Source organism: Myodes glareolus, chromosome 15 (genome assembly GCF_982192425.1).
Source record: "Myodes glareolus chromosome 15, mMyoGla1.1, whole genome shotgun sequence".
NCBI classification, from domain to species: Eukaryota; Metazoa; Chordata; class Mammalia; order Rodentia; family Cricetidae; genus Myodes; species Myodes glareolus.
The window spans coordinates 34789573-34813905 of NC_142040.1; the positions used below are offsets into that span (position 1 = coordinate 34789573).

The window sequence follows — 24333 nt, forward strand, 5'->3', positions numbered from 1 at the left end:
ACATCAGCTGGCAAGTAGAAGCAGCCCAAACGTCCACTGATAGATGAGTAAACAATGTGGCAAGTGGATATGATGGGGTGGAGAGAATCCTTAACAAGCGGAAACTCTGGCACATGCTTCAACATGGATGAGCCTGGAGGACACCACGCTAAGAGAAATAGGCCAATTGCAAGGAGACAGATTAGCGAATGGATTCAGAGGAAGTCTTCATTAAAAGCAGCTAATTCATAGCAACAGAGAATAGATGGATCAACCAGGCACTGGGGGAGGCAGTTGCTTCATTCTGCAAGCTGAGAAATTTCTGGTGATCTGTACTCAATAATGTAAACATACTGTACTAAACTGTATACTCAGAGGTGCATTTTGTGGTATTTTAAGATGCACGCATATACACACTATATTTTCACCTTTCTGTACATTGATCTTTGATAATGCAGTGCAGATATCTACGCTGAATGTATAGAATTTATCCCTTAAGAAAAGATCTTCACTAATCCCACATCACACAGAGGTCTGATCTCCAAAATACTCAAGAAATTGGACACCAAAAGAACACATAATCCAATAAAAAAATGGAGTACAGACCTAAACAGAGAACTCTCAACAGAGGAATCTAAAATGGCTGAAAGACACTTAAGGAAATGTTCAACACCCTTAATCATCAGAGAAATGCAAATCAAAACAACTCTGAGATTCCATCTTACACCTGTAAGAATGGCCAAGATCAAAAACACTGATGACAACTTATGCTGGAGAGGTTGTGGGGAAAAGGGAACACTTTTGCATTGCTGGTGGGAATGCAAGCTGATGCAACTCCTTTGGATGTCAGTGTGGTGATTTCTCAAAAAATTAGGAAACAACCTTCCTCAAGACCCAGTAATACCACTTTTGGGTATATATCCAAAGGACTCTCAATTGTGCCACAAGGACATGTACTTTGAACTATGTTCATAGCAGCATTGTCATAGCCAGGACCTGGAAACAACCTAAATGCCCCTCAACTGAAGGATGGATACGGAAAATGTGGTACATTTACACAATGGAGTACTGCACAGCAGAAAAAAATAGTAACAGCTTGAATTTTGCAGGAAAATGGATGGAGCTAAAAAAAAAAAAATTATTGAGTGAGGTAACCCAGACACAGAAAGACAAGTATCACATGTATTCACTCAGAGGTGGTTTTTAAACATAAAGCAAAGAAAACCAGCTTACAAACCACAATCCCAGAGAACTTAGACAACAATGAGGACACTAAGAGAGACTTACATAGATCTAATTTACATGGGAAGTAGAAAGTAGAAAAAGACAAGATCCCCTGAGCATGGGGACCTTGGTGAAGGGTTGAAGTGGGGGAGAGGAGAGACAGGGAGGGGAGCAGAGAAAAATGTTGAGCTCAATAAAAATCAATTAAAAATGTTAATAAAAAGAGCACACAAAAGAAAAAAAATTTATCCCTTATAATGGAATTTCTTTTAAAACCACATACACTCAAAAGCCTTACAACCTTAGCATTTATTAAACATACAAAGTACTCAGGGAGCAATGAAGAACTGTACAGACCAAAAACAATCCGGTTACCATCTTGTTTTTATCTCTGAGGATACCTGGTTTATATCTGTCTTCTCTACTAAGTAGAAAGCAAGGCCCAGGCTCTAGTTTTGCTCGCCGCTGTATCTATCTCTAGGGCCCAGAAAAGTGCCTGGAATACAGTGTGGAAGTATGGACCAGATGAATGTAATTGCTATTAAATACTTAGAGATGTGGCAACATCTAGGTTGATAGTCACCCAACTCACGTGTAACAAGAGATATACCATAAAGGAGGCAGAATCAACTTTCAAAAAACTAATTTTAATCAAAACAAAAATTGTTGATCATTAACAAGTTTATAAAACAGTGATTTAGTTACATAAATAAATTGATATCAGTGTATCAAATCTTAATTACTTTCAACTTCATGAGCATGTTTACATGAGTGATGAAGTACAACCTTTTTTTTTCTTTTTATCTATTATAATAAATAAAATGGAGCGCATGAGATAGTTCTTCTAAACAAAAAGACCTACAAACATACCTCTAGCATGTTCTCTAATGAAGGGAACAAGAGACACGGGACAACTTTTGCACCAAAACATAAAAGTTGCTTTAAGAAGCACAAGGTTACAGAACCATCAGCTAAAGTAAAGACACTACACTGTAACCAAGGTTGGTATTTTAATAATAGAATGAACAGTTTGGTAGTTACATCTCCAGTTTGGTTATTTTAAAGCATTAAGACAAGGCAAGATAGAAGGCTGCTTTTGTTTGAGTAATTCTAGAGAAAATAAAATATATTAAAACAAGAGAGAACTGAAAAGTAGAACAGTCATACCCCTACACAACTTTCTGTCCTGCACAAAGTCAGATCCCTATGCAGAACAGATATATAATATATATAATGTTATCTGTGCACAAACGTTAGCTTATTAGCGCACTGCAAAGGCGTAATGGATCATGTCAATTGTTTTGGAAAACATTTTGCGTTTTGTGTCAAAAGGATATTTTAAGTTTCCTAGGCTAGGAGGCACGAACCCCAGTTCTGGCATACTGTATATTCTTAATGCTAAGGCTTGCTGCTCTGGCTGTGTATTGTCCGTCTATTCGAGTGCCTGTTACAAGCATGTGTGGTGTAGTGGTCATTGGTGTCTGTGGATACATATACATATGCATACAGAAGCTGTATAGATATATATATGTATGGAATCTTCCCGATAGAGCTCAGTCCAACTGCGCAGTCCGAAGGTGGCTCTGCAGACGCCCAGCCTGAAGGTCACTGCCTGAGCCAACCCCGAAGCAAGGCCTACTTTTAGTCCTTCTGATAGGTTTTCTCTCCATTTTTTTGTTTTTGTTTAAAACCAAGCTACTGCAGCTTCAAGTATTTTGCATTACATAGAATATTTTTTATAAATTAGTTAATGTTATATTTTCAATATTCAGACATATACTATAATATATATACAGTACAATAAATGCTCTCATTCTTTTTTTTTAATTTTTTGGATAAATCCCTGAGAATGTATGTTGACAGTCGCTAAGTTTCCACATGCACGAGCATCGTGTGCCATGCTTCTGGACGGGCAGCACTGCAAAGCCGCGTGGGTCAGCCTTTTCACTACTGGTATTTCCTTTTGTTGGTTTGTTAAATATGCTGAAAATGTGAAGATGGGTTACAAAGGAGTAAAGCTGAATCCATTCGAGGTACTTATCACAGGATGGAGGTGTTTTGTTTGGTTTTTAAAGCCATTTCAATTATTTTTTTTGAGGCTGTGAACGTATACAGAAAACAGGAGAGCTATGTGGACTTTTGCCACTTGACAACATATACTCAGTGTAAACCAAACCTTTTCAACCTCTCTCACACAAACCGATAAAAAAGAATTAAAAACAAAAGGAAAGAGAAAGGGAAAAACTGAAAAACACACAAACTTTCACAACATGACAACTTAGTCTGCAAACGCAATAGAACTATACACATATAATACCGGTGTGGCTCTGTTCTTTAAGTTAAAAAGGGTACAAAGGCAGGCTCAAGTAAAAACAAACCGTCCCTCCCGCCCCACCCCCACCCACTCATACAAGGTCTATCAACCAAACCTCTCCCGAACCAGCATCATCAGTTTCTTTTTGCCTTTGTAGATTTGCTTCAGGTTGTCAATGAACTGTGTAAACTGAATGTGTCCGTCGTGTGCCATTAGGAAGGTCTCTCGGGCCTTGCTGAGGAACTCGATGAACTCACTATAGTGCCGAGGGCTGATGTGGGTGAGCCGTGAGTGCGTTGTGTTGATATAGGCCCCGATCGTGGCATCCAAGAGTTGCCTCAAAGGGGCTTTGTCCAGTGACATGAGCTTACCAGAGTTCCTCCTTCCGTGAAGTCCCACCATGCCAGGAGTGGTCAGAGTGCATCTGCGCAAAATGTCTGACAGTACCGTTGCGCACTTGACACTCTTCACCACCAGAGGTATTATAGCCGCAAGCTCATTTTTACCAAGGGAGTGACTAAGTGCACAGGCCCACAGAACGTCATTAATGGCAGGGTGTGTGTCCTGATTGTAGCTCAGGTTGAGATGGGTCATGGCCAGGGTAGCCAGCTTGTAGGCCCTCATGGGGTACCCGCGGTGCTCCATGTACCGTGCTATGGTAAAGAGCTGTGTGTAGCTCATGCCGGTGGTAGCAGCATCGAGGACAATTTGGTACGCCGTCTCAAAAGCTATGTGATCCTTTTCACAGAGGGTCAGTGCAGAGAGGGCGCAATTCTGAGGGTCCTTCATGGCGCACTGCAACGCCAGTGTCCGGGCACTGCTGGCCAGCTTTTCCTGCTGGTGGCAGTCCAGGTGGAGGCGGACTATGGTGCTGTTGGACATCACGGTAGTCGCTACAATACTTGTGGCCTCAGTGGGGGTAAAGAGTGTAAACCAGCTCTGCATGATGCTGTCCAGGGCATAAACACCTGCGAGGAACATAAACGAGTCCTTATTACTATGGACAGGAAGGCTGGGTAAGGCCCTGTTTGCACTTTTAGAACTGATGCTCACATTGCTAACCATCACAGAACATGATCTAGCCCAGAAACCCTGAAGGTAATGTGCTGGGAGCAGCCTTTAAGAAGAAGGTTACATGCATTGTTATTCTGTGAAATGCCCGAAAGGAACATGAACTTCCTATAATAAAGAAGCAATCCTCTTGGTGGCTGGTATTTGCACTGCCTGCTTGCCATTTCAGACAATGGTTTTTTACTAATGAGTACTTGTTCACTGGGGCTTCTTGTCAGTTATGAACTACAGAATTTGGAGGGGAAAAAATAGGCAACCTTCACCCAAATAGGGATTTAATATATGTGGTGTGATGTGTTTTAAGTTAAAATAAAACCCATATAACACAAAACTTTAAGCTCTACAATCAAGAAGATATCACCCACAATCAAGAAAGAAGGGGTGAACAGAAGTGGACCTGCAGATGTGGGTGCTGGAAATGGCCTTGCCAAGGCTTTAACCATCTGGACATGAACCGCACCTACTCGAAGCTGATGTCTATGCTGCCACAGACGCAGATACGTGGGCAGCTCTAAAAGCCCCATTACCTTTACACTGTTTCAGCAACAGAACACTTTCACATCTAAGACTAATGTGAGGTCAAATTCACAACTGCCAAAACAGCAATATGTTACACATGAGTGAAAGAATGGGAAGAATGTTTTTGCAATATCTGCTGTCAGTATATAGACACTCAGGGCAGTGTATTCTCAATAACAGGTGTGCTTCCTTTTGTGACGCAAACAGGAAGAAAGACAGTTTAACCAGCCATGGTTTCACCAGCCACCATTGCTTGTGTGTGTTCTTTCTGGGACAGAAGGTTTTGTAAGTCCCGCGAAGGGGAAACCATAGGCTTCAAGGGCCCTATAAATCACAGCTGACTGACAGCCAGAGAGTCTCATGGCCAGCTACAATCTCTCATGCACTTCAAAGTTCATTCAGATCACATGAAGTGATCAGCCTCTCCCCGCTACTCAGATGAGGAAAAGCCTCAGAGGGGAACTGAGTAAACCGTGCTTGTCCACTGCTTTGCTCCATTCAAAGCAGAGACAAGAGCTGCCCACTGTGATAGCTTAGAAGCTGTGTGGAAGTGAAGGATGGAATCTGGAGCAGAGAAGGGACACCCTGGTGTGTGCTAGAGGACAGGACCCTGGGAAAGTCACCGCAGCCACAAAGTCTCCCCTATCATGAGATGAAATCCTACCGCGAGTACCCACCAAGCTTCTCCAAAAGCTACCTACCAACTTCAGTAGCACATGTAACCAGCCACCGCACCATTTCTCGCCGTCGCCAATTGAGGGTTGACAGTGTCATTCGCATTACCTATAAAAGCAGGGTAACAAAATGTTTTGAAGATAATTTTATGTCAATGGGGGAAAAATGCAATTCATCCCGTAATATAAATGGGGCAGACTATACTCCCAGAACCAGCAAGCATTTTTATTGGAGTGAGGATCTACACGTCTGTTTGGAGCTATCCTTGGCTTCCCCCAGATGGCCTTGCCTTGGCCTGGGAAGTAGGAAGCCCACCCAATACTTCTGGAACTGGCCAGATGTGACATCCTGAGAAAGTCATTCAATGCCTCTCTGGTTCAAAAATTGGGTTAGAACCAGCAGAGTCCGGTGGTGATGGTATATGCCTTTAATCCCAGTCCTCGAAAGGTAATGGCAAGGGGATCTCTGAGTTTGAGGCCAATCTGGTCTACAGAGCAAGTTCCAGGATAGATAGGGCTGCTACACAGAGAAACCCTGTCTCAAAACAAAACAAAACAAAAATCATCAAACTCTGGGCCCTCTTCTTCCCAGCATTAGTATTGTAGGACTTATTTCTGAAGTTTCTTATGTGGGGGAAGGTGTAACGTATGGGTATGATGTTCTTTAGAACAGTAACTCTGCTTATTCTTTCTGGTTATTCCTTCAATCTCTGATCATGATGGTAACACTTATCTATGGAAAGCAAACGGTTTCTTTTTGCATCGTTGCTGATTATTTACCCCTCCTACATTCTATTAAGAATTTCCAAGATCAATTTATGTACCTCTTCATGTTTACAAAAGTATTTAGTCTCCTAACACTCTAACACCTTAGAAAGGGTTCTGTGGGATTCTTCTTAGATTCTAGAAAGAACGGAGCAAGGAGTGAGTAGTGAGTGGTCACTAATCTGCCATTTACCCAGAATTCCAAACACAAAGAGAAATCACATAGTGTTTCTTTCTGCACCACACTCTGAAAGATAAGGCAATTTGTAATAAAAGTAAGCCAAATAATAAGAACGTGTGTTTCAGAAAGTAAACTCTAAACCACATTTAAAAGCCACCTCTGCATCTTCGCCTGTACAGCACCTCATGTTACAGGGGCACTGGCATTTACCACTGCATTAAACATTGCTAGTACACCAGCAAAAGGAAAAATCGGTAACTTAGAAAACAAATCAATAATCTAATCACGGCCTCCTAATTCCCATGTGTTAGGTAGGGTGTAACTACTTTTTAATGAGCGAGAACACAAAAGTCAGCATGGGTCTCTGAAGAAGGTAGAAGTAGCAGGCTTTGGTTCCTGGTTTGGACAGTAACCTGTGCTGGAACTGTGAGGGAGCAAGTGTCACCTGTGCAAAGAGCTCCACGGGTCCCTGAGGTTGCCTTCTGTTCAGCCAGAAGCTGGAAACAGGCTGGCTGCCCTGCCTTTACCCAGTTCTCTCAGTGTTATAAAAAGGAGACAAAACTGTCCAATGCAAACATCAATAAAAACTTATACTGCCTCTAAAAAGCCAGCCCTTACAACTGAATTTTTATAGCACAGGCTGGCTTTACTCAACTCTCTGGTCAGCAGTATTTCTCCATTCATTCACAAGAGCAACAGGAACGTCAAAGCTGCAATTCAGAAAAAAAAAATGTTTTTAAAGTTGAGGAACACAAATAAGGATTCTAGCTGTGCGGCTGCCGCAGCCCAGACTAAAACTGGCTGAGCCAGAAGCGACCAGAGCTCTGGAAGACAGTGCTGTCTAAAAGTCCATCACACCTGGGCTCTAAAGAGTCTAAGAAATGAAAATGAACACAACCCTACAAGGCTGTTAGCAGCAGTCTTTGGTGCCCCAAGAAGGCCCAGTACCTGCAGGCCCAGCTCCAGAGATACTTTCAAAAGAGTGATGTCTGGCAAACTGTCCATGAGAGTTGCTATTTTAAATGCATCCTGGGCAAGCTTAAAGATGTGTGATGAGGAGTGAATGTTTTTCTGGATGGATTCTAATACTGTTTCCAGCCTCCGAACATCGCCTGCAACGAACAAGGGAAAAGCAAATCAAACTGAGTCAAACGTAGGCGAGGCAACGTAAATAAAGAAAAGCCATACACAGATGACAAAAGACACAGAACAAAACGTGCAGCTGGTACAGATGTTATAACTAAGTAACTGCACAGTCACTGAAAAGACTATAAACAATCTTAGCCTCACATAACTATCAGCCGAGACACACCCTCAGTGACTAAAAGTATGCATAAACCAGAACCAACCAGCACGGGGGCAGGAGTGGGGGACACAGACCAGCAAACAGCTCTCCTGGCTTCTGCTTATGTTCTGCAGTTAATATTTTATAGACACGAAACTAACCAAATCTTTTATTCCATTTCTAAATCTCAATGATTTAATGATTTTTGCTGGGGGAACGGTGTCGCATGGTAGGTAACATGACATAGGTAAATAAGATAAAGCCAGGCTCAAACAAGTAGCACCCATTTGCCTCAAGAGTAAAGTATGAAGTTATTATCTCGAAAAAGATTCTTTGAAACTTATCTACTAGTAACCACTGTGGAGAATTTGACTTAAAAGAAAAAAAATTTCTGGGTAAAAAGAAAAGACAGTGTAAACCAATAAAACAATGCGGTTTCCAGACATTACACTACCTTTGGCTGCAGTTAGCATGGTGGATGCCAGCTCACATTGTTGGGATTCAATGTGACTTAAAGTGAACCAACGAGGGTATCGGTTGGGGACAACTGATGCGATGTGGTGGGGGCGGGTGAGGTCTCCGGTTGGAGCAGTAGATTCCAATACTAGTAACCTGCAATGAGAAGGAAAGCAGGGTCGTTCCGTTGTTATTCGTCCACCCCTGGCCACATGACTAGCCAGAAGCCGGGGTCATGGGTAGACACACTTATGCAGATGGGTACTGGCTGGGCTCAGTTTGGGGAGCTGTGCAGCTCACCACTTAAACCTAGTGATTTCCTTTCATCTCGTAGCAGCACTGAGAAAACTGTACGACATTCAGGGAAATTCAGGCACACGAGAGAATTATGAAATATGAAGTTTGATCTCCATGTACTAGTTTTGAATCTTATCACTCATTAAAAAAAAAAAAAAGCCAGATGGTAGTAGTGCTTTAGTTCCAGCACTCCGGAGACGCAGAGGCAGGCAGATCTCTGTGAGTTCAAGGTCAGCCTGGTCTACAGAGTGAGTTTCAGGACAGCTAGAGATATACTGAGAAACCCTTTCTCTTTTACTTTTTTGTTGAAAAAAAAAAAGAATAAAATGGATAGTTATGATTTACAAGAGAGAGCGCTAGATAAAAATCTTAACTTGCTAAAACATAAACGTAGGACGACAAAATGGCCTCCTTTCTATACATTTGCCATTTCTAATATAATTAGTTCCTATGACTTCAGGAAGCTGGAGTTAGACTATGTTCTAACAGCCAGAGGCTGAACAGAACTGAGCATGAATTTATGATTTCTGGCTTCGATCTATGTTGACAATAAACAATTCTTGAAAACAAACCACATTAGTGATTTCTCCTCTCACTGGAATAATGCCATAAGAATCATCAACACATTGGCTTTGTCAGCCAAGTAGTATTAGACACTGTGAAACAAGAGCTAGAACCCCACAAACCGAGGGTAGGAGAATACTGCTGGCCGCAGGTCCCCTGTTTTTACTGAGGGTCACAGAGCATTAGACAGTATGACAAGGCAGAGGATGAAGAAGGAAGAATTCTGGCAGAGTTGCTATGCTGCTCTTTATAGAGTTCAAGAACACCAGTCTCCCTAGCCAGAGTCTTGCCAGACTCGCTATAGAGGAGAGCAGTCAACAGCCTTGTGATCAGACAGTGAGAACGGAAGCTGCCCTTCCTTGGCCTCTCTCTTCAGGACTAAGAGGAAAGCATGCACGCTCCGTCTCCCTCTTCCTTCCCTGCTCCCTGGCTACCCTGGCACTTTAGTTCCCGATGTCCTATCCAAAGAAGGTCCCTGGGCAAGGTGCCAGGAGCAAGGAGGAGAGAGCAGAGGAGAATGCAGTCCCCTGCTAGTGCCCTCTTGCTAGTGCTCCCGGCATCCATCAGCACAGTGGATTCTGTTACACAAGCCAAAGCCACAGGAACATGATATGATGCTGCCTCGCCCTTTACTTTACAGTGGTAGTGGCAACAGTACCTTCCCCTTAAAACAAGAGTGGCATTCTTAGGATTAGAGTAAGTATATAGGTGAATCTGTCCCCCAAAGACTCCTATTCCAGTTTCTAAAAGTGGGAATTTAAACTCACTTATGAAAGTATGCACTAAAACATAAACCAAGTGGAATTAAACAATTTTATGTGGAAACTGCTACTCATGTTAGCTACTGGCTTACTTTTTGACAATTTAGAGATCAACAGAGTATTAGAAGGTTCCTCTAATAAATTACTGATTTCTCCAGTGGTCTAGAAATGCATGTGATATTACATGTCGGTCCTGAAACACGGCCACACAGGTATACACACACGCACACACTCTCTCTACCCTAAGCCTACACGAATATAATGGCACAATTGATTAGCACATGGTACTTATACAAGTATAAGACAGATGGATGCTAGATCAACTTTGAAGATACTGGTAATTCTTAGGCAAGGACTCATGTGTCAATCTTATATCGATTACAGACAAGGATGAAAAGTTACTTCTTATGGGATCAAACCTACTCAAGCTTTTAGATCTACACAGGGCTTGTCTTTAGTCTATTATTATAATATATAACCTGAACTTTCCATTAAAAACGTGAGTGATTTATTCATTTATAAAAGCAAAAGGGAAAGGCTAAAGCTTTAAGAACAGCAGATCTCCCTTCAGGCCCTTCAAGCAGAACAGCTTACACAAGATTTAAAAATGGGCTCTTAAGAGCATATCAAAAAGCATCCACACTGAGCAAATTCTTGGTAAAAATAATTGTTTGGTGAATTAATTTTTCAAAGGGAAATGAGAATAAGCAAGTGAGTAGGCAGAGACCATTTTCACTGCCATGACCAAAAATACTGAGGAGGAGATGAAGGCAGTGGAGCTGGTGAACAGATCCTGAGAGATGCCTAACAAGGACCCTGTAACACCTGGCACACCCCAGCTGGCCTCCAGTGTGCACTGATGTGTCCTGGACACAACCCCAGCCGGCCTCCAGTGTGCACTGATGTGTCCGTGGTAATGCAGGGGCCTTCCTGAACTAGTGCTGCAATGTGGGGGTCACAAGCTCCCCTCGATTACCACACTCACATTAGGAGATTTGTTATTTATATTTTAAAAAACCAAATTCTTAAAAACAAAACAAAACAAAACAACAACAACAACTGATCATTCAGAAAGAGTTAAACTGGTATGAAGTTGTACTTTATTCCCAAATTCTACCATTAAGAGAAAAGGCTATGGTGGCTGGAGTCTAACAGGAGCTAAGAAAAAGAGTCACCCCCCACCACCCTAGCCCCACCTTTACATTAAAGCAAATTCACAACACAATGCACAGCTTGCCTCACAATTCAGGAAGCAAGTAAAGGGTATCTTTAGCTTCTCTGTTGCCTCTAAGACACATGACTGAGTGTGAGGTCAGCTAGTAGCCAGTTTCTTCCCCTGGGGATGTGGACGGCCTCTGCTGGGCTGGGCTGTGGGTACGTACCGCATCGCTCTCAGTGCAATTTTGTATGCCAGTTCAGCATCATGAGGTAGGAGACAGGTGAAGAGATACTTGGCAAATGTGTGCATTGGAACACTCTCCCGGTGGATTATTTCACCTAAACCACTGTATGGGCCAGCTGTGGAAGAGAACACACACAGTTTACATTCCAAGAGAACAAATGAACACTTCTTATTAACTGCATTTAAAAACTTCATGAAAATTTATAGCTACTTTAAACAATTCCTTATGTAAATAAATGTACAGTTAATTGAGCTAAGTATTTTAACTAACTAACAGTAGAAAGAAAAGCAGTTCTTAGTTTAAGGCTCTTGAGGGCACAGTACCCAATATAGGCTTCACGTCATGAACAGTTCCCCAAGTGTCCCGATGCTAAAATAGGAACCAGGGAACTGACAAGGCAGAGCCCACACACAGCACAAGGATATCTGATTAAGGGGCCCTCTGAAGCACAAAGTCTTGCAAAACTTGAGAAAGTTCTTTCTCAGTACATGCTAACTGGGTATCCGGATGCAGAAAGGCACAGAAGGCTGCTTAGCTAAGGAACCTGCATCTTTGACCCACATGGTTTTAGGGCCACAAGACATGCAAGATGCAGAAAAGGGCTCAGTCTCACATGTGGGAGGATGTTGGGCCCTCAGCACAAAGTCAGTACACTACTGCTTCTAATAAGCAGAAATAGTAATTCCATAAAGTGGTTACTAAGAAGTTAGCCAGTCGGTATTCACCATAAGCAAAAGAAAAACATTAAAATGATAGAAATGTATTCTGGCTCCAGCAGGCCAATTTTGAAAGTGAAATCACATTTAAGCTGTCAAAACTCCTTTCTTAGTAAATTCTGACAGGTGCGGTGGCAGCATTGAGCCCCCGTGAGCTCCCCAAATGCTTCTCTCAGCGGGAAGTACAGACTTCAGCTTTGAAAGGAAACCACAGTGGTTAGTTCTAACACTCGGGGTTAGTTACTGTAAAGTGTTTAATAAATTAAGTTCCCACGTCACCTCTGGGTAATATTTGTTTCATGATTTCAAGAATTATGAGCCCTGACACTGTGGCTCAGAGGACACAATACATTTGTTTTCTATGAGAAACAGACTGAAAGAATTCAGAATGCAAGAAATGCAGTTCAGAAAAAATGGTGACGCAAGTTTACTGGACTCAGTTTCAGGTAGGAGTGAGACACATTCTAGAACATTCTAGAGTGATCTAGAAGTCATTTTGTAATTCAATTCTCAGATTATTATTTTTTAAGTTATTCACTATTTAAATATTTTGAAAATCATAGACCACTCATATTAACCTTAACAAACTATAATCCATAACACATTTCTAATTTTGCCAAATCTACTAATCTTTGTAAGACATTTAAATACTCTTTGAGCTACAATAATGACTGGCTTGGCAAAATACACCCACTCACTGGTGCAGCAGTGGTACAAGTGTCATGGGAGTACACAACCACTCTCTGTATTTAAGGCCTGCTCCAAAAGTCAAATCCCAAACATGGGTTGAGAACCTGTGTCTAGACCTCAGAGCAAGTCCTCATAGGCCTGGGTGGGAGGTCCTCATAGGCCTGGGTGGGAGGTCTTCATAGGCCTCCGTGGGGGGGCGTCCTCATAGGTCTGGGTGGGGGGGCATCCTCATAGGCCTGGGGTAGGTCCTCGTAGGCCTGGGTGGGAAGTCCTCATAGGCCTGGGTGGGGGGCGTCCTCATAGGCCTAGGGGAGGTCCTCATTGACCCTGAAGAGAGTCTACAATTACTCCTAAGGGCTTATCATTACAACCACAGATTAGTGTATCTTTTGGTCCCCATCACAGAAACTTCCTTTTGACGTAGCTGGAAACCGACAGAGATTCACAACTGCTCAAAATTCAGAGACTAATGGACTGAAATGACCAGCCCTACGTGGGACATACATGATACAGTCCTTCCTCCCTAGGATTAGGGACCACTGTGAGGGGGAGAGGGGACAGAAAGACTGAGAGCCAGAGGCAGTGATGACTACACAGCTTTCTGGACACAGCAGAGCGGTTGGCCCTTTAAGAACTTACAGCAGCTGTGCCAGACGACAAGAACTCAGTAGGTTCTAGTCAGATATAGTACCAGCACAGGCAGGGAGAAGAGCAGCATGAAGTCCGGCCCTGGCTAAGAAGCCATTAACAACTTTAGCTGTTGGGACAGCGTCAGTTTCTCTCAGCTTCCAGCTCCTGGCAGGCTCCCCGGCTCCAGTGGAAGACCACGCATCTGAGAGCACATGTAAGCAGCACAAACTAGACTCGCTTTCTTTAAAAAAAAGAGCACACAAAATGGGTGTGTAGGGAAGGAGGGCAGGGACCTGGGAAAGGTTGGAAGAGGAGAGTAAAGAGAATTCAAAATTCCCAAAGGACTAATTTTTGTAAGAGGGGGAAAGGTCAAATAGCCCATTCTGTCTCTGTCAAGTGAGGACAGACAGAGGTCTTCACGCCAGACACACAGCCCTCTTGAGAAGCAGAACTGGCCAACACCTTGGTCTTGAATTCCAGTCTCTGCGAGTTTCCAGAGCACTGTTAGAAATAAAGACCTACTGCCTACATTACCCATCTGCCACATGCTGGCACAGCACCGGGTGACTGAACCCCCGAGGTCCACTTCACTTCAGGACAAACAATACAATCTACAGGGCAGACTACCCATACCCGTCACTCTTCACCACTGCTTTCGGGGGTTCCCTTTAAGCCACGAAGTTACCTTTTTATTATTCAAAGAAAGCCATAATGCATACTTGACAAGTGAACCACTAGGTTAGGTATTACAGAATTACTTTTAGATAAATAATAGCTAGACTCCTGAATTCAAGTTCACTAAAATAACAACCCTGACATCTGGCATGAAGTTTCCCCAAAGGCATTTCTCTCATGTGACTAAGCCCCAGCACTACGGCCAGGAGAGAGTCACACTCCAACCACACTGCCCTCTTCTCAGGCATCCAATCTGCTAAAAAAATCCTGATTCTTATAAAGACTATAAATGCAAGGGGGACGTCATGAGCTCATGGAGTCAACTCACTAATGGAGCTGGTTATCTCTGGTATGTACAGAAATGGCCCACAGCCTTCTTGTGAATGCCCCAGTCCTGTCCCTGCTAACCCTTGGATCCTAGAAGGCCAAGAAACTGGAGGAGGCAGAGGCTCCAATCAGAGCCCACTCTCCCCACCCCATAGAGAGAGTTCTTATTTAAAAAGTAGTTAAATGATCTGGATTAGTCTTGACAATAGGCAGGATATGCCTTCAACTTTAGATATAAACAAACAAACAATGGTCAACAATGATAAACTACAGGAGAATACTTCAAAATTTAAAATCAGAACTCCCCACACCCCATGAAGAATCATATTAAGGTTTAGTTTAAGAACATTTTTCATTTTAAAAATATATATATATTTGAAAATATTTTCTTTCAAATAGATCTGTAGCTTTGGACAAAGGCAGAGGTTTTAAAATAGTATTTTCTCTACAGTATGCAGCTGTCCATGACACAGAATGTCAGCACACTTTACCAGGCTGTCTCAGACAAATCCCAGCATCATAGCACACATCTCAAAGAGAAGCAGTTTCTACCAACAAGCCAGCTAAATTTGCACACACTAAGTTATACGTTTGTCTTTCTGAGAAAACATTATCTCAACAACAATGTCAGCCAAGCCAAAACGTAAGTTTAAGACCTTTAAATTACCTAGACCTGATAAAAATAAAAAAAAAAATTGTCTTTACTTTTACTTTCAGATACTCTATGAAGGCTTCTCCTTGGGAACCTGCACCTAATGAATTCCGAGACATTATTGAAGAGAAGTAGAAACCCACTCCTGTAGTCCCAGTTCTGTGCTTGCAGGTGCACAGGATGCCAAGAGGCCAGATGTTCTAACAGCTAATAAATCTACAGGAATGCCACTCAGCTTCCACTTTATTATTTACTTGATCAAGGAAAGAGGAACATGGGTACCCATAATATTAGATATCAACACTGCATTATCTCAGGAAACACACAGCATGAATAAAGCAGTCCTTTACCAAGCAAGCGACATTAAATGGGCTGATTTCTAATAAGCTATTATATACAGAAACTTAAATCAAATGATAAAAACCTAGATATCTGTTATCTTCAGTTGGTTGACAGGTTTCTTAGTTGAGCAAGTCTCAGATTCTGTGTGATTGTATTCAACAGGACACCCAGCACACTCAATGCATCTGCATAGTGCTCTTAACAGAACAAAGACTTTTAGTACTTTTAGTCCCCTTTATCACGCTACCTTCTAACAGGAAGACTGCTTGCTTGCGAAAAATTTTCACCAGTGTGTCATCCAATTCAATTTCCTGAAGTTTAGAAATGAGCTGCTCTTCATTCCGGCACACTTTCTCTTGAGTGTATAGCCCATCAGGCATGATCCGCTGCTGCCCCAGTCCTATCAGGGCCACTTCCACAGCCAGCGTCACATAGGATTCCCCTTCTTCTAAGAACTTGTGTGCAGGCAGATGATGGTATTCCAGGGACTTGCACTGTCCCATGTTTTCTATAAAAGGACATGAAAATGGACTTAGGTTACGTCTGATACAAATTATATGTTCCAATCAGTACTAGCAAATGATCGGACAATTCTGAGAAAGCCAGAACATCCAATTTTCATGTTAAGATGCATTGCTTTCTAGTCACACCCCACCCCAACCACTGATTTTAGGGACAGGGTTTCTCTGTGTAACTGCCCTGGATGTCCTGGAACTATCTCTGTAGACCATGCTGGCCTCGGACTCACAGAGATCCGTCTGTCTTTGCCTCACCAGTACTGGGATTAAAGACGCATGCCATCACCATTTAGCTAGCATATTTTAAACAGTGACTACGGATGATAAAAATATGTATGTTCTGTGAGATTATTCATAGTTTTTTCTCATTAAAAATGAGTTATCAAATAAAACTATAGATGTAAGAAAATGTGGTACTAAGGATCTTAAGGAGTAAAAAGGTTTTAATTAAACAAAAACAAAATTACATGCTACCAGAGTTACAAGTAACTCATTATACTGCATATCCAATATATGCTAATAATAAAAAGTTAACTTTAAAAAATTACATGATCATAATGGCACATTTTTAATATTGGTGTGAAAAATGTTTTCATTCTTTTATTGCAATGCTAAACCCCCAGTGAAATCAGTAAAGAACAGAGCCATCTGTAAGTCAGCTTCAGGGGTCCTTCTGTTACTCAGAGTCAGTCAATGAAAAGAGAGCTGCTCTTGTCTCTGACCAGGAACCTCCATTCAAGATCCTAACTCCGGTCATCTGACTCACAGCTGCCACACTCCCAACAGAACTTGAGTCACCCTCAACTCAGAAAGGCAGCTATCAAGGTCAAAACCTGCTTCATCACATGGTAGGACTGACAAAGGATAATTTCACTCCTCCACACCCCCGCCTTGGGTAATATTTTGAGGGATGATTCTGAATTCCCATAAGACCAAAGAGAAATCTCAAAACTCCACTTCAAAGGAATATATGATGCAAAAAAGATTAGAAAGATATTTAATAGTTCTCTTAAATTAGACTTTAAGTCACTTTTCATATAAAGACAAATTGGAAAAACAATTAAATACTCTAGTTCTGAACGCTATGGTAGCCAGTCTATGTATGTATGTATGTTTTAATCAAGGTTGGACAAGTCATAAATGCTACTAAATTCTTAGTGTAGTATCATGTGCCAGAAGAGAATTATTTTTCTGGTTACATGAATTCTGAAGATTTTCCTATTGGGGAAGACTACACAAGACGTGAGTACCCACTTCCTAGTTCTCACTAACCCACAGATAATATTAACTACATGGTTTTATAAAATATGCTGTAGGGGATGGTGAGATGGTTCAGCAGTTAAGAGCACTGGCTATTCTTCTGGAGGACCCTAGTTCAATTGCCAGCACCCTCATGGCAGCTCACAATTGTTTCTAACTCTAGTTTCAAGAGATCTGACACCATCACACAGACATACATGCAGGCAGGCAAAACATCAAAGAACATAAAATAAGAATCAATAGATCATTAAAATATGTCTGTGTACACACACACACACATAAATAAAAACAAAGTTGAACATCACTCTGGGTTTAGAAAAATACAAGAACAAACACGTGCCAAAGGCCTTACCTGTAAAATCTGGGAGCCCAGAGAAGGTTTCATCCTCAGTGAGGCAAGCTTCCATGAGGCTGCTGAAGAGGGTGCCCACAGGGTCTAAGGGGTGTCCAACCCAGCCTTCTAGATTTGTTATTGAGGTTATACTTTTATGGGGTAGCTCTGTTTAAAAAAGGAATCGAGAAATGGGGAGAAAGGAGATGTAGAGAAGGATAATACAGACTGATTTAATAGCAGCATTCTGAAAAATTAATAATTAATTCACATGGAAAGCCCCCTTTAAAACAACAACAACAGTGGAATGGTACTATAATCTCCACCTTGTGAGATGTTTTGAGTTGCAAAAGTTCATCTACTAATCAATATAAATGATACTTAAGTCCAAGAATGGCTCCCTACATCTGTGTAATTCATGTGTTCAATATCATGCACTAATAGTCACAGGACTGTCATGTTGTAGAGAGACAGAGAATCCTGAGTTTTTTCCTAAGTAGCTAAGCATCCTGCCAAACTTGCTCCCTTGGGAATGTCATTAGAGATGGTAAGAGGCCTGGATTCATCAGCTGGGTCCACCATGTATCCTCACATTGTCAGTGTGCCAGCACTCACTGGGTCATCCCAATGAGGAACGAGAGCAGTGACTTTCTGGGTTGAACTCAAACCCCAACTGAGCATTGTTGAATTACCCCATCACAGCACAGAAAGGCCGTCATTTCCTTGGTTTCTGTCACTGACTTTCATACACACAGCACGCATGAGAAGAGAGAGCCGACATGAGAGCGCAACAGTCAACTCTATGCTTGACTAAAAGAACTGTACATGGTTAAGGGAACTGTGTGTAGACAAACACACCTACAGGTGGGTAAGAACGAACGAAGAAAACAGAAAACACACTCCTTCAGAATCAGCTAACAAATCATGCCCGAGGGCACTGAAGACAGACACCACATTTGCTAACGCAATGCACACCTCAACCTTGACAGCAGCTACTAAACCCTCTGTCTTTAATATTAGGACAAATAACAACAGCAATTCAGAGACAGATACAGGTGCAGACACACAGTCCTAGCAAAACTTAAGAACTGCCTGAAACAAGTGTTGTCACTTGGAGGATGACACAGAAGTGTGTCAGAGACGGCCCAGGACTCCTAGACAATCACAGCAGTCTAATCTAATGTGAACTGTACGTTACCTCAACAGTCTTATAGTTGGTGTTTCTTAAGTAGAACCTTCTTACAAAACAGGACTAAAAAAACTAACATTCATCAGAAAAATTAACATGGTTTCTAAAGAACAAATCGGACATAACCATCATGAGCCAATTCTCTAGGTTAAACAGAGTACTGTACATTCGCTCAGCCTGAAAGCGCTCCTTACACCACTCAGAAGCAGACACCCTGGACCAGAGACGATCTGAATTTAGACAAAGTGATTTCAGAAAAGCCTTCATCTTGGAAGCCTGAGCAATGCCATGGCATATCAAGGCCATTGACATTCCAGTCCCATCCACACGGCCCTTTCTGTGGTCCACACTGTAGCTCTGGTATTACTTCCACTGTGGCCCTGTGACCGACAGTGCCAGCAGCTCACAGCACTTACGCCATAGTGGGAATTATAAGTTACAGGCAGCACTTGCTCCAACTTCCAGCCCTTTCCAACAACATTTATTTGTACTCAAGGTGGGTAATCCAAGTACCAAAGGATTAAAAACACAACTAAGAACAAAAGCCAACAGTAACTAGAGCTGTTCTTAACTTAAAAAGCAGGGGGCAAAACCAAGTCACCCCAAGAAATGTTTGCCTACAGAAGGAACGAAGAGTATGCAGTCAGAAAAAGCAGATGCACTCCACGATCTGGGCAGCAGCTGAGAACCCTTGGCATTACTATTATGGAGCTTATTCAACATCAGAAAACTTCTAAACTGAGATACAGACAAGTTAAATGTGTCCTGTCAGCTGACAGCCCATCCAATGTCATTTGTAGAACTTGAAATAACAAAGCCAGATTTCATGTTTAGTAAAAGCATGTTCTCAAACACAAATTATTATGGCTATAAAGTTAAAGAATGCCAGGCTTACGACTTTCTAGAAAGTAGGGTGGTGATGGTGCACACCTTTAATCCCAGCACTCAGGAGGCAGAGGCAGGAAGATCTCTGTGAGTTTGAGGCCAGCCTGGTCTTTAGGAGCTAGTTCCAGAACAGGCTCCACAACTACAGCAAAACCCTGCCTCGAATAAAGGAATAAATAAATAAATACTTTCTAGAAGTCAGTTGGTTTGCTCTCAGTGACTCTCAGAGACAGACCATCTGCTGAGACCTGCTAAGAAAGTAGTCACTGACCAAGGTGCCCACCCACAATCTACTGCTGGGATTCAAGGATGGGCAGCAATTCTAGAGTTCTCAGCGTTAGAATTAAAACACTCAGGCACAAAAGAAGGTATCTGGCTTTCATACACCTTCATATTTCTATAATGATCCAGAAATATCATTAACTATTACAAAAATAAAAAATTTCCTTAGAGTTATATGAGTTTTTATTTCGTTCAACATTCAACCAAAATAACTTATCCTTTTATTTTTTAGAGATGCTATCAAATTTACACTTTTTCCTTTGTCTTTACGTTATGTGTATGGGTGTTTTGACTGCATGAATGTCTGTGTGTCACATGTGTAAAGCCAAGCAATTTTAAGTTAAGTCAGGTCATTTCTACGGTTGTGCTTTTAAACATCTCTCTGTCAGCAGAACATAAAACCAAGCTGCATCCTCACCAGGAATCCCATTCCAATAGAGACAACCTCGTCCACAATCACCTTTTTTTTGTGTCCGGAACATTTCCAACTGTTTCTGTTGCTGTCGCCGTAACGTGTTCACAATAGCTATTGCTAATCTCAGTGCTTCTCTGGGGTACCCATGAGAGCGCAATGCATCCACTCTTGCACAGGCTGTCGGAACGTGTTCTACAACAAAAACCCAAAGGGGGTAAAGTTGACACTGTCTGATACATCCAGAAAAGCAGGCTACTGTGGTAAGATGCTTCTCCCCAAATACCATATAAGATGATATGGGAACCCATTTCTGAACTGGGATCTGAATGAAAATTTCAGCCCCCTTTGCCAAGCATTCATTCACCTCCCATTGAATGCCTCAATTCTCCACCTCCCACCCCAATAATGCTATAGAAACTAAACAAAGAAGTAAGTCATGGAAATGTCTTTCCGGTTTGGCCACTTACCATGCCAGAGGGGCCACCCTCGGGAGTCAAAGAGGGAGTTTTCAGTGTCGTCATGGTAACAGTAGTTGGTGTACAGGTCACTGCTGATAATGTGCTGCAAGTGACTGTCCTGCCAGTGGAGATCACACGCCTCGATGGCTCTCGTGAACACTGTCCGATGTGGCCTGTTCGATGAATCTGTTTTTTCCGCAATTCAGAAAGCCGTGTCAGCTATTGTTCACATGTGAATAAATCAGTCACACCATTCTGTGGCCAGATGTTCATGAACACACCCACACACACTGTCCTGCACCCCCTAAGCAGAAGGGGGAAGGGTGAGTGAATATGCTCACATCCTAACTCTAGAAGGCAGTCAGCCTAAAGAGCATCCAGTCACTCACTAGTTTCATCAAACCAAACATTCTGCAGCCACTAAAAGCTAAGTTCAAGGCATCCTACAAAACAAATAGTCAAGTCTAGTCTCCATGCCAAATATACTCAAAAGAGGCACTCAGCTTTAAAAAAAGAAAAAAAAAAGTGAAAACTCACTGCTCCCCACTTCTGAGGTGCTGTGTTGGGCTGCCCCTGATGGGATCAACAGCTCTCACATACACTGTGCAAGAGATGCGACACCAGCCATGGAACCTTTCAGGAAGATGCAGTCAGCCTTAAAAATATGCATAAGGGTTGTGCTTTTGGTTGTATTTTTTAACTATATTGTGCGGTTTTGCACAATTAAAACTATTATGCTTCTTGGGATATAATGATTAAATGCCACTTTATATCCCAAAGGGCATAAATGCATATGTTTAACATTTCACAAAGCCACACAACATAGCTACAAAACAAACCAGCGCACTTACCTTGCCCCTACAGGCTGTCTCCTGACTCCTGGGCAGGTTCCATGACTGGTGTGATGTCCCCAGCATAATGCATGCCGGGGCATCACAAGAGAGCAGAAGCATACAGTCCGAAGGGGATTCAAGGTTCAGGACCTGACGAAGAAAAGAAATGTTTGGGGAATAAAGACCATTCTCACCTCAGCTCCTTGGATTACTCCGTCCCTAAAGAGACTACAGGCACTCCCGCCCCTTGGGTCCCAACTCTAAACTTACCTTCAACTGTGGCACAAGGATCCACTAAATGGTGAGGCAGTGAACAGTTTTATCTATGTATACTTAATTTTGATCAAGTACAGTCCCTTTTCACTGCTCTCTGAGACTCTACTGAATAAGGAGCAAACTGTGGAGCTTCCTTACGGCAAGGGTTATCTTACTGCCCCGGGACCTCCGTGTGTCCACACAGCAGGCAAACACAACTGTGTGGCGAAGAAGAGCTTAGAGAATCCATCTATCTGGGCTGCTCGGGGAATGGAGCAGAAAACACCATGGCTTGTCAGGATCCCACAGCCAGGTACCGCTAAGAATCCAATACACCCCTTACTACAAGTTTAACTAATGCAGCCCCTTGTAATGGCTGCTGGCAGTCTACCAAAGACATTACTTCAGGTTGATCTCATTAGTTATCCATATCTAGAGGAAGACATATCGAAGTGCACAGATGACAGATAAAGAGACATAAGTGATCATCTTCTGTGACTCCTGACTAGGATCCCTGCTAGCAGTAGATGGATGACCACCCTGCACAATTGGAAGACAGGTCCAACCTGTAACAGCCTTTTGTCAAGCAAAATAAACAAAGAAACCAGTTTTGGGACCTCTTATAATCAAATGTCCTAAAATTCAAGTATCCTGAAGGTATTTTTAAATGGCCTTAGTACTTAGTTTATTTCAAATTGCAGAGGTAAAACTTAAAACTAAAGAAACTTCAAAATAGCAACTTGATAATACGTTGTGAAAGAGGGAGTTAAGGGTTTCACGTATTGACTTGGCTCTCTGTCTGGGGTACCAATACGAGCACGTAGTGTGCTTTCATTAGAACAAACCGCACTGTTCCTGTTTCACGGCAGCACAGAGAGAAATGGAGAACTCACACAGCTTTTAAAACCGGTTTGCTCCAAGATACCAACAGAACCGACAGTCACAAAAAGACTAAACTCTCACAAAACTGTATTTTTAAGTGACCACAGAGGCCATAGCACACAAGAAGCACAAAATTAAAACATACGCATTCATAAGCATTAAAAAATTAACTATCTATAACAATGAATAGGAAATTTGGTAAAGTGGAAAGGGAGCAAATTTTATTTTTTTTTTAACATCTACAAAACACCAACTGGCTTTCTCCTGAGAGAGTATGACCTGGACGCCGTTCACTAGTCTACCAAGTCACCCTAGTCACGGCGGGCATCAGAAGCCCTGCCTCTGCACTCTAACGCCTGTGTGTCAAACACATCTGCCCCACAGGCACAGTGACCTCAGTGCCATGCCATGGCTTTGGCCTCTAAGTCCCCAGGCTCTGCTCTGGAGAGGAGCTCTAGGTATGAGTAAACATGCCCTCTGTGGGATGGTAGCCAGCACCCTCTGCAGGAATGGCTCTTCTCACACCCTCTCAGAAAGGGCCGTCAAAGTTCTGCTAAAAGCAGACACTCTGGTGCCTTGGCACAATAGCCCCAAATACTGCCTCTGGAATACAGACCTGGGTTTATATTGCCTAGACCAAACTGTAAGCAAAATGAACTCTGGTGTCCTGGAGGCCAGATCACTTCTTTAAATGTACTGGTGTTTTGCCTTCTTGTGAGTCCATGCCCACAGAGGCGGAGAGTGCATTAGATCTCTGGAACTGGAGTTACAGGCTGGGAGCGACTATGCAAGCACTGGGAACTGAACCCAGGTCCTCTGCAAGGGCAGTTAGTACTCCTAACTGCTGGGCAATGTCTCCACACCTATCCCAGTTTCTAATGCCTACAGAATTTTCATATTAAACCCAAAGTAATATTATAAATAGAAAGTAAAATGCAAAGAGTAGGGATATCAAATTAGCATTCCTTCAAAATGCCAGCAACCAAAACTCAAAATTAAGAAAACCTCCAATTACAAAAACAAAAGATTAAAGATCAGCTATGGAGACATCAAAGAACCTTTCCCTAGCAATTAAAAAAAAATGAATGTTAACCAATTAAACCTGACAACTTGAGAAAAAAATGGAGATTTGAGGGGTACATCTAAGTATTAAATAACATTACCATGGACATGATATAGACAGGGTGGACTTCAAATACTACTTGAATAATACTTGTATTCTTAAGGTGAGTATCTCTAGTTAAAACAGAGCCTGCCAGCTGGGTGGTGGTGGCGCACGCCTTTAATCCCAGCACTTGGGAGGCAGAGGCAGGCAGATCTCTGTGAATTCGAGGCAAGCCCAGTATACAAGAGCTAGTTCCAGGACAGGTACCAGAGCTACATAGAAACCCTGTCGCGAAAAAAAACCAAAGAGAGAAAGAAAGGAAGGAAGGAAGGAAGGAAGGAAGGAAGGAAGGAAGGAAGGAAGGAAGGAAGGAAGGAAGAAAGAAGAAAAAAAAA

General features: G+C 42.3%; 1 protein-coding gene across 2 annotated transcripts in view; it reads right to left on the reverse strand.

Moving 5' to 3' along the window:
• Window positions 1-1829: 1829 nt before the first annotated feature.
• Window positions 1830-24333, reverse strand: part of Zswim6 (zinc finger SWIM-type containing 6) — a 170477-nt gene continuing 147973 nt past the window's right edge. Inside the window, exons 6-14 of one of the 2 annotated variants that reach the window (XM_085676736.2) lie at window positions 20873-21049; window positions 20451-20597; window positions 17656-17802; window positions 15773-16033; window positions 11473-11608; window positions 8467-8624; window positions 7676-7839; window positions 5809-5890; window positions 1830-4485 (exon numbers count right to left, since the gene is read on the reverse strand). In XM_085676736.2, the coding sequence (XP_085532862.2) occupies window positions 3623-4485; window positions 5809-5890; window positions 7676-7839; window positions 8467-8624; window positions 11473-11608; window positions 15773-16033; window positions 17656-17802; window positions 20451-20597; window positions 20873-21049 (2135 nt within the window). In that variant the 3' untranslated portion in view covers window positions 1830-3622. Of the gene's footprint in view, window positions 4486-5808; window positions 5891-7675; window positions 7840-8466; window positions 8625-11472; window positions 11609-15772; window positions 16034-17655; window positions 17803-20408; window positions 20598-20872; window positions 21050-24333 lie in introns of both variants that reach the window. The other variant, XM_085676735.2, reaches the window with a different exon arrangement.